The sequence below is a fragment of the Rhopilema esculentum genome, chromosome 11 (genome assembly GCF_057945365.1).
Source record: "Rhopilema esculentum isolate cy_ngs chromosome 11, ASM5794536v1, whole genome shotgun sequence".
Taxonomy (NCBI): domain Eukaryota; kingdom Metazoa; phylum Cnidaria; class Scyphozoa; order Rhizostomeae; family Rhizostomatidae; genus Rhopilema; species Rhopilema esculentum.
In genome coordinates, this window is record NC_142825.1 from 2,472,327 (window position 1) to 2,488,194 (window position 15,868).

The 15,868-nt window shown below is 34.9% G+C and overlaps 2 protein-coding genes and 1 long non-coding RNA gene across 3 annotated transcripts; 1 reads left to right on the forward strand and 2 right to left on the reverse strand.

Annotated features, from left to right (window-relative positions):
- The first annotated feature begins 2,069 nt into the window (after positions 1-2,069).
- LOC148958922 (hsp70-binding protein 1-like) lies at positions 2,070-3,360 on the forward strand. The gene has a single exon (XM_089111259.1). The coding sequence runs from the start codon at positions 2,212-2,214 to the stop codon at positions 3,163-3,165; it is 954 nt and encodes a 317-aa protein (XP_088967385.1). The 5' UTR covers positions 2,070-2,211; the 3' UTR covers positions 3,166-3,360.
- Positions 3,361-3,672: 312 nt separating this feature from the next.
- Positions 3,673-9,947, reverse strand: LOC148958923 (protein yippee-like 5). Its single transcript, XM_089111260.1, has 6 exons — positions 9,734-9,947; positions 9,158-9,201; positions 8,313-8,352; positions 7,910-7,978; positions 6,060-6,092; positions 3,673-5,647 (listed from the first exon to the last, which is right to left on the reverse strand). The coding sequence occupies exons 1-6, from the start codon at positions 9,830-9,832 to the stop codon at positions 5,579-5,581; spliced, it is 354 nt and encodes a 117-aa protein (XP_088967386.1). The 5' UTR covers positions 9,833-9,947; the 3' UTR covers positions 3,673-5,578.
- A 3,929-nt stretch (positions 9,948-13,876) lies between these two features.
- Positions 13,877-15,004, reverse strand: LOC148958924 (uncharacterized). Its single transcript, XR_016144230.1, has 3 exons — positions 14,871-15,004; positions 14,499-14,747; positions 13,877-14,063 (listed from the first exon to the last, which is right to left on the reverse strand). It is a non-coding gene; the product is annotated as an uncharacterized LOC148958924 (long non-coding RNA).
- Between the last annotated feature and the right edge of the window lie 864 nt (positions 15,005-15,868).

Here is a 15,868-nt window from a genome sequence, read left to right on the forward strand (position 1 = left end):
GACTGCTCTTTTCTTATCACAGATTACAGTCCTCTAAATTTCTTGAAAACTTCCGCAAAGAAAATATTAATTTGTTTTCTTAGAACAAATGCAAAGAACTTTACAGGAATTTAATCTTTGTGTTACAGATCTAGAATTGACACAGCTTTTAAAATGTCTGATTTTCCATAACAAGTAGAAGCTTAAACAGAACCAAGCAACAGCAACCAAATTTCTCAAACCACTTAATCCAAAACAAAAACACTCATTTTTGTATAAGAAACTGAAAGGCTGAAAGAAACGAGTACTGGACAGTCAGAAAAAAACAAGAAACTTTAATAATCGAAGCAAAAAATCAAGAAACTATCGAATCGTGATAAAACTGAGAACAACGAAATTTTGTAAAATCCAAGAACAAGATTGCCCTGTTGGCCTAGAAATTAAGACACAAGGGATAAAGATATACTTCCGACATCTAAATACAGCATCAGAACGGAAGCGAATCTCTTGACGTGATAAAAAAGGTCACGAACATTTCATAACATCATTCATGACATCTTAATTAAGAAACTCTTAAGAAACAATGAGTATTGAAATTTCAAAAACATTAAGAAACTGGAGTACTCAACATCGAACTTTGTTTCTTAAAAAAAGTGAGTGTAGTGTCCCTGGTTTTTTCAACATCCTTTCCAAAATGCATATATCAGTGAAATAAAGACCCCTTTCTTTTTAACGTTCAACTGCAAACGCCTAGACGAATCTACGAACAGTTGTTTACAACATGTATGACCAACAATAGGGTAGAATTCAGTCAGGATATTTAAGAAACCCTTCGCTTACTTCTATTTGATCCATGTATTTACGATATAGTCCATCTAATGAATGAAAATGAAACGCTAAAGAGTGAACGCCGTAAATTGCCCTTTTTAAATGATATCCCGTTTTAAACTTTCCCTTTAATCAACGCTTGTCGTCAATAAAGAAATGATTTTATATTGCCTCTACTTCATGCAAGAAAGATAGCTTGTTTCAGCAGTACTTGACCTGTACTTGCTTTGATTAAAATTCTAAAGGTTTGACAGAATATCTCATTCATAATTGCATGAGCTCATTAAACCGAGGGTTCGTTTTGCAGGGAGTATTCCAAGCGTCCAAACTGTTAGTTCGCAATAACTAGAGGCTTCAATCGGTTACACGAAGTACTATATCTCATCAGACATGATGAAAGTTCCAGTTACGTTTTTAATGTTCAAATCCAGGAACGCAAATTAAAACACAATTGAAACATTTTCAATGAATTGAAAAACCTCTACTGTTTGTATACAATTTGTTCTATATGCTGCACTTAAACGGCTGGCTATTATTCACAGAGATTCATTTCCAAATCAACACGAGAAGCACATTTGTTAATAAATCAAAGTTGGGAAAAAACACGAGGCGTACAAAGAGAAAGCCTCAATAAAGCACAATTTTATCGAATAATTCTGGAAGTGAAAATTGTTTTCTTTGGACTTGTCCACTGCTGATATCGGATCTCTAAATCGATAGAGCTTTTAGGAAATTTTTAATAGGCTAGCTCTGTCACAAAATGTTTTTATCATGTCATTACATGGTGTGACGTTTGGTTCATTCATGTAAATAGTTGCTACGTTTCCAACAAAACGAATAAGCTACATTTATATACGACTTCTCACTCACTTCACTATCTCACTTCCATTTCTATATCTAAGTTATCTTAGTAAATCGCGTGATACTTTTAGGCAGTATGGCATGTTTCGGGCCTTTTAATTACCTGGCAAAGTTTAGCAGTACTATGTAGCAATAAATTTATTTAAAAGGGTATAGTTAAGGTTATATGATCTAAAAATAATCGTCTCGGCAGCGGGCAGAATTGGGCATTAGCGTCTTTTGAGATGTATCATTCCAATAGCCCCTGGCTAGAAAGTACTTTGTGTATACTGTAATTTCACGCCCCATCTTAGTGTGAATTAACTAAATACAATTGGAACTGAAAATAGTTATTATTCGTTGGGGAGAACTTGAATGAACATGCACTGTGTGTTCCCTGTGCGACCCTATGTGGCAACTACAACAACATGCCTTGTCTGGCACCTTCCAGATGTTTCTAGGCCAGAGAGAAACGAAGTTATAAACCAATTGCCGAACAAGTTCAGTTCAGTTTCTCTCAGCTACTGATGACTTTGACGCATTGAATATTTCAAGAAAAGTGCGATGGAGATGGAAGCAGGAAATCTACAGCAGTTGTTACGTCTGTCGTTGAAGCTGAGTGATCAGGAGCTGCGAGAATGGCCTACAAACAAGGAGCGCATGGACCCAGAAAGACAGGAGTGGCTGAAGGAAGCAATGGAACACGTTCTTGAGAATCACGAATTAAAGAAATTGAAAGAAAGTTTGGAAACGTTGCAGGAGGGAAAAACAGATGATACCGATGAAGCAAAAATACGGAAGAAGGCAGAAGCAATGGATGACATCCAAATGCTACTTGATTTGGACCATAATGCCACTGATCTGCACTTGCTTGGCGGTTTTTGTGTGATTTGTCAATATCTTGAAAGCCCTGTGAGCTCATTACAATGGCGTGCTGCAGAAATCCTTGCTGAAGCTACTCAGAATAAGCCAGTTTGCCAGCTAGCTGCAATGGATACCGGTGCAATTGAACAACTAATAGGCCTCATTCGGTCATCAGATGTCGACATGGTGAAAGTCAAGAGCATATACGCACTGTCTTGTATAGTAAAAAACTGTCAGCCATGTGTTGATAGATTGTTTGAAAATGAAGGAATAAAGGTATTGGCATCAGCATTGACTGATGGCTTTGAAAAGGTCAGAATCAAAGCTGCTTTTTTGTTGATGAACTTGACATTTGTGGACGAGAAGGATCAGCCTGCCGTTGTTCAAAGACTTGTGTCAGCAAATATTGTCCCGCAACTGATTCAGAATATCAAAGGAAAACGAAACAATGCACATCCACATATGATAAATCTTCTAGCATTGGTTGTTTCAACGAACAAGGAGGCAGTTTTGCAATGTAGAATGCCAAATCATGGACTTAAAAAAACACTTCTGGAAAAAAGAGATAACCTGAACTCTGAAAGTCCAGAGGACTATGAAGATGAAATTGCTAATTATAATCAGATACTTGATATCTGCTTTCCAGGCACTTAGAAATAAATGTTGTCCCAGATCTAATAAGGATGTGTATAGTTATGTTGGTTTGTAATGATGACAAAAACACTCTTTTACTGTTATAAGTAAAAGAAAGGGTATTGATTTATCTGGACTAAATAATGTTGAAATTGTGTTTCCTACCTTGTTACAGATTTCTTTTATAGATATATAAACATAAATATATAAGTTTCACTATAGGAAATTGTTCAAAGTTTCTTCTGTTGCTGTCATAGGTTCGGAGGTATTTTTGGTGGGAGTGAGGGGGGTCCAGTCAGTGTTACCATTCTTATAAAGAATGTTAAAAACACAAAATTTCTTTCATTCTAAAAATTTTTCTAAGAAACATTATAGTCCATGTAACTCTTTCTAGTCTAGTATGGTTTTTATAAATTTTTCAAATCATACAAATTTATAAATAATATATATAAATTTATATAAATCTATAAATTTATAAATGCTTTGTTGTGTTACTGTAATGATTAATGTTACAATCTTTTCATAATCCCTTAGGAGGTAAATTCTGGGTAGTAAAAACCTAAGATTTTTTTGGAATTTCAAATACTGCAGATATTTTTGAGATGGTCCCTTTCTGTAATGAAATTTGTAGAGCAGCTTTATTTTAGGAACTTCTCCCCTAAATGTGAAAAATTTCCCCTGATTGTGACAGAATATGGTGCTCTAAAGAGATTGTAACCCCCACTTCTAGTCACCATTTACTTCAACTAACAAAAGACATGACGAGTACACTGGCTCAAACATGTTTCATTTTGTTAGCAACTATATGTTTAAAATCCTGCAATGAAATTCTTATTATTCTATGACCGCAAAGTTTGGCCAAGTCAAACTACTTCTTTATAAACAATTTTGTTTTTAAATTGATGAAACCTATGGGCTAAAGCTTATACAAAAATCTGATTCTAAAACTACAAGTTTTGTAACTGTTTAATATATCACCTCGCCTTCAAATTATTCATAAAAACTATTTATTTAATTTAATTGACTTGCTTTAAGTTAAATTTTCTTTGATTTCTGCTTCAAAAAAAAATTCCCATATTGGTCATCATTTTGGTGGCTCAAAAATTCAAGTAGAGTATCAAAAAGAAGAAAATCTATTTGACAGATATTCACACAAATAACTGAATGCACAGTGTCATCAGCTCTGTAGCTTTTATGCAGAAAAACAAATATCAAATAAGAACAAAAGTCATTAATTAAATAAATTAGTTGAAATTATAGATTTCTTCATTGCATTGCAATAATAAATTTGTATCTGTTTTCTCAAGAAGGGAAGAACAATTTAAAAGGACATTTTTGAGTTTCTTGGTGGGAATCAAACTTTCAATATCTCCTTGTTCTTAATAGCAAAGCCTCACATATTTTTGTTAAAATCTAATAAGCTGCCTAACTCTTCACATTATCAAAATGATGTTGTGTCTTTTGATTTAGCAAATTTGTCTGCCTTTTTTAAGGAACAAATTGAGACCAAACTTCACAAATGTCTACCATAAATAAAGTAATAAATACATCCAAATCTTTCATAAATTATAAAGGGTAAAGTGAAGATGAGCTGACTTATATTTCACATACCCCCAGGTGTATTTCCACCACCCAGCTTCCCTATGAGCTATAATTTCAGGTAATTTGTACACACTTTATAACTTTTGTTCGCAAAGCAATTAAAATTAGTCTTCTAGTAACATTCTAAAGAAATACAAAACTTTTCATGCCAAAAGGCATTTTTCCTAACACTTCTTTACAAAGAAAGTAAATTAATAAATTAATGAATCTTTTTACATATTGCTTAACATATTAAACATCTCCATGGTAACAAGTCAGAATGTGATAAATCCATCATTCTAGAAATATTGATAAAATCCTTGCTCAAAAACTAGTTTTTGCTCATTGGAGGTAAGTTAAATAGAGGGGGAATTCAAAAGAAGGGGGTGTTGATAAATTCTCTGGAAATGTAGATATTCACACTTTTTTGCAATTATGACAGTTCAACAGAAAGAATTATCATAAACTATCTCCTCTATTTTATGGCAATATAAGGCCAAGATGTTCAATACCTTGACTTTAGATGTGATCTTATCCTTATCTATCATTTTGGATGTGAACATTATCCTGAGGAACTTTTTTTGCAAAGTAATACATCATTCTGTAAAGTTACAGATCTATCTACTTAAAGCCCTCTTAAATTGTTGAACTGTCTAACAAATAAGTCATAAACTAGTGACAGTAGACCAGACAAGGGTGTCAATTAGAGAGCAGCATTTAACAGAGCAGGGAAATAAATAGTGGTTGGTTGGCATAAAATGTCAGTGGTACATATCAGCTACAATACATTAAAATACATACAAATAATGCTTGCAATAGCCCCATGATTGTGAAAAAAGTGAAACAGCTGACCTCAATCAATGATTTCTTCAATTCCATCACTTTCTGTGACTAAGGCCCTTTCAAGGATGACTTTGCCTTCCTGCAGATAAAATTTGTGTTAAACAAGCTGATGAATAAAATATTACATTTAATAAGTGAAAGCATTAAAATACAAACTCGTGAAAATCTGCCACAATATCAGATAAAAATTAGAAAACTATGTTTTCATTTCAGACCATGGATGATTTTTCAAAAGCCATACTTCATCATGTAAGCAGCATTAACTTAAAATCAGTGGCAAACGTAGATCCATTTTCAGATAAATATCCTGACTAAAGGATAAAGGGAGGGTCTTGAATGAATCAAGATCTACAGAAGAAGAAAGACAAATCATCAGGATTTGCTGACCAACTGACATTTTTTTAGATAAACTTGTGAATCCCAATTGCCTAATTCCACAAGCAGAAACAGCCATTAATATCAGTCAACACAGATTCGTTCAAAAACATTACCTTGTATCTTTGTTCTTCCTCTGTTGCATATTCCTACAAAAATATTTGTGTGAGCAGTTTTCTAAAACTAACAGACAACTCGAAAAGAAATATTTCACTATTACAGGCCTTCCTGAGAATAAATTAGCACAAGTGTGGCATTTCTCACCCCTAGGCTGTTATAGACGCATGATGGAATGCTATTGGTTTTTTCTACAAAGGTTTAATAACATAGTATATGGAGCTTTTTTAAACCCAATTCTTAAGTCATTTCTTCAATTCTCATACGCAACAATAGATATTCAGGATCTCTACTAGGTCTAAATTGGTGTTGAAAATATCTGGGCAATCCCTCTTGCCACCAACCATGCCAACAGCTTTCATGAAACCCTTTAAAAATGTTTATATTTTGGCCCCCAATTTCAAGCGTTTTTCGTCAAAAGGGCTTTGAAAACAATTTTGAAAACATTACCATTTGAAAACGAGACAATTTGAAAACGGCATGAAACGTTTCAGTGCAAACTCTTGAATCAGAACAGTTATATTGCAGATTTTCCTCTCTTTGAATCCAGAGTCGTGTTGTTCTGTTTTCAAGTGTAACCTTTGAACATTTCATACCTTTCTCACAACCTGCCCTTTTCCAAATAATTTTCATTTTGCGCTAGTCACAAAAAGGGCCATGCTTTTTCTGATTTCAAATGAAAATGATATAACATTGAATAATTTGTGGTACATGAAAAAATACCCTGAAAATGGGACATCTCGGTGACAAATATACCATACTGCATGGTGCATTGCTTACATTTAACCCAGCTGGCAATGGGAAATGGAAACTGAAATCATTGACGTAAACCTATAGCTTTCAGAAAGCAAGCTTTCCAGCATGAGTTTTATACAAAAGACTGTCATATAAAACGCTACAGCTCCTTTTAGAATAATGGATGCCTGATGATCTGGTTACCATATTTTGCACACAATGTGCACCAAATGTTTGTTACATATTGCTTATTGTTGTGGGTTGATATAGGATAGCCTATAATGTCACCCTTGCCCCATTCAGGAGTGTAGGGAGCTCTTTTGCGCCTCCTTTACTTTCCTTTGCTGAAAATGCCAAATTTAACGTGTTTTGTTCAAAGTCTAGTAAAAATTGGAAGCCATTTGTGTAAAAATTCAACTTCATTTACCATTCGAAAATTGTATTTTGAAACATGTGCATGCTAACACAGGCCTATGGTAAAAACGCAAGTTAGTTTTTATGAGCACTGGTCTAGAAAATGAATGCAAATTGTCATGTGATAATGGTTTCTGCAGCCAAAGAGGTAAGAATGAAATCTACCAGACTGCTACTAGCCTTGATGCTATGGTAATTTGGTCTGTGTTTTATTTCATAAAAGTGTTGTCACAACAGCTCTTCAAAATGACTACGGTGACCCAGTATGGTGGAAAAACTGCTTAAACACAATTTTAGTTTTTTTGTCACTTTATTAGTTTCCAGCACTTTGGTTAAAAAACAATCAAATAATTATAAAACAGGCATGCGATTGAATGCACTTCTCAGTGTGGGGAGGCGTGTACTAGCGCTTGCGAGTATGATCACATGCCTTTCCGGGGAAGGTCTGCTATTACAAACAACAAAAGAGTAAAGGAAATGATGTTGTAAATATTTCAAACAGTAAGCTCGAAACCTAGAAAACTTTCTACTAAGCACCAATTACTTCATAACAAGTAGTATTCAAAAATAAACTTTGATAATTGTTGATTTAAGAAATAACTCAGTGCTCAGATATATATCTCTGTCTAAAAACAATTTGGAACTTAAAATTCACTAGAGCTTTTTAATCTGACCAGCATAAAAAAAATTAATGACATACATATATCCAGCCAAGTTTAGTGTCACAGTTTTTGCATGACACATCCCGAACCATGTGTCTCCCAGTCAGCTGTAAGAAAATAATGTATAAGCACACACATTTTTCAAATAGACAGTCTGATATATAATGAGGAATTCAAGGCTAGATAAGCCTAAACAAAGCTAATGTCTAAATCACTACTCTATTTGGGCAGCAATAGGAAAAACTATGTAGACTGATGTTTTCTGGTCCAAAATTTCAACAAGAAAGGGATACTAGGTACATAAAAAAATACCTTCTCAAACATGTCATGTGAAATCTAATTTTTGAACATCCAAAGGTATAGAAAAAATTAAAAACACACTGAAGAAAAACAGAAAAATACAAAATGCTAGAAAAAAGCTAGAAACTTTTTTATATCTACCATAATTCTGTCTTGGACTTCACTGAAGTTAAGATTAACTCTGTAATAAGAAGAAGTACAATATTTGTTTAAAGAGATAAACAATTTCAGGGTCAAAGCACTTGTTAGCTGAATTTCTCACCAAATGTAACAACCAAATGAATGTATGTACAAAATGTATGGCATCTTTTTTTAGAATTTGTTTAATAAAACATGTCATCTGAAAGAACAGCATGCAATACCTCCCAATGAGCAAAATCAGCTAGATATGTTCAAAATTGGATGTGATATGGCCAATGAAAGATTTCAAGTTTTCTAGCCGATTACTGTTATTCTGACCTGGTGCACAATACAATGGCCAAATTACAGCAAGAGCCTGTGCTCCAGAATGCAAAGTATTTTTTGTGCGCAGGAATTATTTTCTGTTGTTTAAGCTTGCACAGGAACAAATCATGTTGCAAAATGACAGGTTAAAAGCTGCAGGATTTCATTTTTAAATAGCATTTTTGAGGCTTGAGATTAGGCTATGCGCGGAATTCACACAAAAGTCCCTGTTGCAACTGTGCAGATTAATCTAAATTTGCAAAAAAGTGCGGACGGGATCTGAGCAAAAAATTATTGTGCGGGGAACGCATTACCCGCGCATAACCAAACTTTGCAGTCTGGCCTGTGCTCATATTTTCATTAGTATCCCCATCTTTATCCAGAATTTGATCTTTCTAGCAGATTTCTCTTTTTTGAGCACTAAAACACTCAAAGCCAGTAAAAATTTAAACAAAATAAAATCAATAGAATGTATTTTTACACATAGACAGTAAACACAATTTAGCTAGCGTGTAATAGCATAGGTTTTGATACAAACTTACACTTTATGAAATAGAAAAGCTCTTCCTGTTGCACCTGTGAATTTCTGGAATACAAAATTGTACAATATTTATGAAATAGAATCGATGTTAGACAAAATATAAGGAAATAACAGGGGACACCTGCTGCTAATAACAGCCCTGGTTGCATTCTCTGTAAACCCTATGCCGAATATATGCTGAATCACTTGTACAGGTCAGGAAATAACTTCACACCGAAGATCCTGAGGCCTATGGCCATGGGCTGAGCACTAGAGAAAATTTCCCCTTATCCTAGAAAGTACAGAAAGTGCCGCTTTATACAAAAGCTCTAACCTGCCACTACCATCTTTTCCAGTGTTTGCTTATTAACAAGACAATTTCTAGCTGCACAAGATTAGCGAATAGTTAACAGAGAGTGTTGTTTTATTAACCCATAATAATCACACATCAATCTCAAATATATGCATAAAAACCCCGGGCGAATGCTCTGAAACACGAAGTAAAACAAGGGAGGGATGCAAGTCTGTTTATACTAGAATCTTCATGATGTAGATTTGGCAAAAAAAGACGGAAGGCCGTAAAAACACGGATACTTACCACAGAAATAAGCTCGCTTCTGTTCGTCAAAACGGTATCACAGTTAGCACACGAGAACAGTCTTGTGCCTCCAGGATGTTCGAGGAATACGCGGCCCATGTTGTTCTGTTTTTAATTCGATTTGATTCATCAACTCAAAGCAGGATTTTCCTTCAGCAATGCCACCATCAAATTTTTGTTGTCAGGTTTGATTTGATATCAGCTGTTGTTGTTGTCGTTGCCTTCCCTCCGATACTGGCTGGGCTCGTTTCAAGACGGGGGTTTGTAAACCATCTTCTGAAAGTAGACCTCACCCCAATTATCAGTAACGTAAATTGACGGATATTTAGGGGAGGGGCGGTGAAGTGCTCAAAATTCCACACCAGCCACGCCCCAGTGATATAAAATAGTATTTATGTGATTACCAATGTTATACAAAAATGGCAAGGCCTTCTTTCAAGATTATAAAGAGCATTCTTGTAGATGAATAATGGCCTGTTTAAGTGATTAGCCTGAAAAAGAACGTTCGAAAATGAATTTCAGTGTTAAATCTTGCCAATGCTACTGATCCTGATTTTTATCGGCCAAAACAAAAATTTTGGGCAAAATATCCAGAATAAACTTAGACGCTGTAGGGGCATGTGGGCTGAAGAGTGTTCTAGCAAAAAATGATGCAAAAACAAAATAGAACTAATTGCAGATAAACACCAACAAAGTTTTAGTGAAGTCTCTTCCTGGAACAAAAGGAAGCTGAGTTTTGTTCACTTAGGCTGTAGACATGTTGTCTCTATTGGTGAAATGGTTGACCTTGCCACTAAAAACAATTCATCTAGTATCTTTAGTTGATTTACGTTAGTTTATACATTGTTTTACATTATACATTATAACTTTCTTTCTTCTTCTCATTTTGTAAACCGACAGTCTATCGGTATATAAACAGCACTGAAATATTTATTGAAATTAGCTACATTAAACAAAGCAGAAGTTGGCCGATTCTCGCACTTAATATTTTAGCAGCAGGGTGCCATTTCACAGGGACGCCTGCACAAGATTAGGGCAGGAGGGGCAGTGTTGGTGCCGAGGGCCATTTCCAAATAATAATAGATACTCCGAAGCTGCTGTTCATTGTATTTATAAGCAGCACGGTAATTATTTGGAAATGGCACCCTGCTGCTAAAAAGATTACCCAACGGCATAAAAACGTTCCGTTAAGAAGCAGTGGAATGTAAATTCCAAAAGGGCGCAGTTGGCAAAACAAAAAGTGCATTGAAAATCCTATGGCTTCTTTCCAGACTTATGGAATATTCCCTTTTGGACAATTGACGTTTGAAATTTGGTGCGTATAAATTCCCCAATGAAATTCCCCAATGATTAACAAATTTTGCATTTCCTTTGTCCCAAAATCTCATTATTACACATATTTCATACTTTTATTTCTATCGTACATTCATTGTGTTAATGCTAAATCTTCTTCCTAATACTTTGCAACCTTTTTTTCAAAGTGGTACCCATAATTCTGCATGTTTGTTCAAATGGTACCCATAGTTCCGCAAATATTTCAAATATTGATACCGATTATTCCGCACTTTTCAGAAAAAGGTACCCCTAAATAATGGCAAATCCCCGTACCTTTTAAAATGTTAAGGTCTCCCCCCCTCCCCCCCGAAGAATAAATTAAGGAAAAGGGCTAAATTCAGCTGCTCAACTTTGATTAACAATCTTAGAACAGTCAAGCTTATGTTTGAAGTCGATAAAGGAACTATCTTCGATAATTTTGAACATAAATTTATAGAAAATAGCTCATTAAACCACCAAGATACAAGACAATCATTCAATTACAGTTTTTCCTTCCATTTATATCCACTTGGTTTAAAAGACGCTTTCAAGTAGACCAGTAGAAGTGAATAGCACAACTTCTAAAAAACTACAAAAAAGAAAAATTCCCTTTCATAAAAAGTTGACAACTCATATTGCCCTTCGATCTTGAGACCTGTAACTAGTCAGTAGATATATCGTTTAGTTTTGTCTATATTCTTACATTTACTATATTCCTATTTAGACAAAGACAAAGTACGGCGATAAGAAAGACATTGTACAAGTAGTTTTCGACTTCCATTGAATTGCATCCATTGACAATCCAATATTTGGCAAAATCCGTGAAATCAGAACATTGACAATCCAGGAAAGAAAATTCACGAGTTTACATTTAAAAAGGCTAGTTAGGATCTCCCGGTTCAATAGTGACAAATTTACAGCACTAGGAGAGCCCTAGGTATTGTTTACAGCACTAGGAGAGCCCTTCCATCTATTCAAAAGCATTGCGTTCCTACCAACCAACCAAAAAAGTTCCGTTGTATATAAATTTACGTGCCAGTGTGATTCTGGCTACGCAGGATGCACAACCCAAAGATTGGGGGATAGGATAAAACAGCATGTTCCTTCCAACATAAGAAACAAAACTTTTATAACATATTGGCTAAAATCGTCAGAATAAGGGAAAAATGGCACCCATGATTTGCTTGAAATCTAAACTTCACGCTGAACTAGAAAAACTTAAAACGATCTTTCTGGACAATGGCTATCCAGAAGATGTCATTTTGTCTTATACTAAGGAAAGGATCGCAAGTTTCCGGCTGTTCAAAAGTTTGATCCGAAAAATTGCTCAGTTTATTTGAAACTACCATGGATTGGCAACACTCCCTTGCGACGTGAGAGTCAGATTAAGCAAGCAACCACAACATGTTTTTTGTTGTCAACCCCCGTATTTTTTACAGCACTAGGAGAGCCCTTAGATCAATTCAAAAGAATTGCCTTCCTATCAACCAAAAAAGTTCCGTTGTTTATGAATTTACGTCCCAGTGTTATTCTGGCTACCTAAGACCATAACCCAAAGATTAGGGGATAGGATAAAACAGCATGTCCCTTCCAACATAAGAAACAAAACTGCCCCTCAAGGAGAACAGCCTCCTCGATCTTGTAGGTCTAGAAACACTGTTAAAACAAGTGATTCTGCCATCGGTCAACATCTTTTAGACAACCCAGATTGTGCAAAACTCTATAATGACGACATGTTTTGGATAATAGGCAGAGCCCGGTCATCTTTCCATCTAGCAGTTTTGGAGCCGAGCTACATACCAACGAAAAAGCCGCCATTGTGTAGACAGAAGGAGTTCGTTTTCTCTCTTGGACTCCAATGATAATTTTTCTTTAGGCACGCGACAGTGATTGGTCAACTATACAGTTCTTGTGCTTGCGTTTTTCTGATTGGTCTATTTTGATCCACAACTGGGTATATATTTCTCATCGTGTTCTTTCGGACCCTCATTCTGACGTTTTATGCTCTGAAGAGTGTCAGACGAAAAAGCTTTTAGCCAATATGTTATGAAATGTTTGCTTTTTTCAAAGCCATTTTCAAGTGACAAATTTAGTTGAATAAACAAGTAAACTTTTCGACTCTAGCTAGAGTCAACTTCAGTTTAGTATAATAAAGACGAATAAACTAAAAGTAGGGAAAATCTATATAAAGAGAATCGTAAATCATTTGATTAATTTCTTTTTACTTTTAATGATTGTGATTCTCAGTTTGTATATTATATGCGTTCAAAGCTTAAATTTAACATTCTTGATTTTAATTCGTTCATAAATTTCTTCATTTCTTGCTGTTTAACTGGCTAGGATAGCTCACCTAGATGTGTTTCTATGTTTCAACCAGCTTTACAGTTCTTGTTTCATTTTTATCTAGTAAACAAAATCTAATCTGAAACCAACTGTTCATGTTAAGAAATTATGGCTTTATGTAAGCCATATTTGAGACAAGTAGATTTCCTATACAATTTTTATTACGTAGGGAAAATGCGACTATAACACTTTTTTATGCTTATTAATTAAAAATTCAGAGATGAGCTCGTTGCATCTTCAGCTAAATGAAAAAAAATGAAGTGACTAAAGATAGTTCCGATTTTAATTGTTCGAAAAGTAAGGCATAGAAAAAAGCGAGTCAAAGGCCACTTAACTGTGTAAACAACAACTCGCAAAATTTTTCTAAATAATTTTCTCTTTACATCTAAATACCGTAAGTTAATCAATTCTAAAAGTTGATAACAAATCATAGTTTCTTTTCAACCACACATTCAACTTGCAGAAAAGTAGTAGAAATAAAAAATATCATTTTCATTCATATTTATTGATACTAATTCATACTAAAATCATTGACATATAAGCTAATAAAAATAACTAAAATTGGAATTGAGAATCATTCAAATTTAATTACATTTTTTTTGCAATTTTTTTTCATTGGTTAATGTTTATTAATACTGCAGCATTCGTCGAATTCTCCTCTTCTTTTTTGTGCCTAGTATAAAAATACCATGTTATGAGCAAGAAAACTTAATATATGCACGAAACCAGATAGATAATTACAATTTCAGGGGTTCAAATTCCTATCAAGTTTATTGATTCAAGAAGGCTATATCTAAGCATTGAAAAATATGGACTTTGATATTTTGAAGGAGTGTGAATAAGCATTTTAGGCCCTAGCTCCTTGTTGTGAGTGGACGTTTTCAAAGAATCAATGGATTGAATAGGCGTTCTCTTCCAGGGCAACTGACCAGTTGAGGACAACGGACTTGGCCCGGATGCTGCAAGGGGTCCAGGCTCCAGCTCTATTTTTTTAAAGTCTTTTGTTATCCACGCTAGGCCCTGTGAAGCTGACGGACCAAAGGACCAAAAACCCCTCAGTCTGCCCCTGCTATTTACAATAATTTATAGTAAAAAACGTCTATCATACCTGGGTTAGCATTTTCTGAAGTTTCTCTTAATTTTCTTGCGACCATATCAGCCAGCCCCATTCTAAGAAGTTCTCTTGCAACCATTCTCTTTTGGCGCAACGATAAAGGCTTGGATACCAGAAACTCTCCTCCTGTCTTTGTTCGAAATATTTTTCTCTGGCTAAGGTCTCTTCCAATTAGAATGTGACTTGATGCCATGGAGGCAGTAAGTAATATGATGAAGGCAATCGCAAATTTTTCAGCCATATCTGCAAGCAAAGAGAAGTTTCAGTTAATTCTGTGTATCAAAAAGGTGTGATTGTGGCAATACAACATGCAACTTGCTACAAGGAAGGCGAATTAGTTTTATTAAAAGATAATGAGTAGCTTACTTTATATTTGTTGACTCTTGAAGAGTTCCTTTCTCTCTCGAATGCTGAGATACAAACTGATTTCGTGCAAGGTTCGTCATATTTAGGTGCTACTGAAAATCCAACGGGAGTTTTGGCCACGCTTTTGATTCGAAGGTTGACAGTTTAAATGAACAACAATCTTCAAAAACACCCCCTTTCGCAAAATTCATTGTGGAACCTTTACGCAGTAATTTTCAAGTGCCAAAGGTCCAACAGCCAATATTCCATCTATTGGGAATATAACAACATAATTTTTCAATACAATTTTTGTTTTGCCAACAGCGCCCTCTTGGGGTCTACATTGCACAGCTCCTAGGTTGCAACTTTTAAGTCCTTGGGTACTGTTTTCCGCAGCAAAGTGTCATTTCCATGCGCCCCATTCAATATGAGGCACGTACATTGTAACACCAACTCAAGCTTTGCAATTACCTTTTGTTTGAACTGTTTATCGAAATTGAACATTTATTCCATTTTAAACGGTAGATATTGTCACATTAATACAAAAACTTAAAAACAAACGTGATACCCGTGAAATGCATGTAGGAAGTTGCAAAGACTGGATTTAAGTTTGAAGAAATTTTTCTTTCAAAGTCCTTGATAGTACCATTTTCTAATGCTTGGAAATTCCACAAATATCGTCTTTTTATATTGATACGAAAATAGGGTTTGTAATGGAACATGTACTACACTACAAAAGTCTTTCTTGACATGGGCGAATTTACAGTAAGCTTTTGATTTGACATAGACCGAGACACATAAGAATCTTTAAACATTTGTGACAAAACTTGAAAAAGCATGTTTAATAAGAGTTTCGAAATTCATAAAATTCATGTATCAATAACGTTGAAAAATAAGTTTTTTTTCATCTTCATTGGAAATGTCTTTCCCTTGTTTCTTATGTACAACCCTTCTCTTATTTTTTTCAATTTCTTTCACTTTCATTTTCCTTTCGATTTAAAAAGGGTGTAGAGCACATG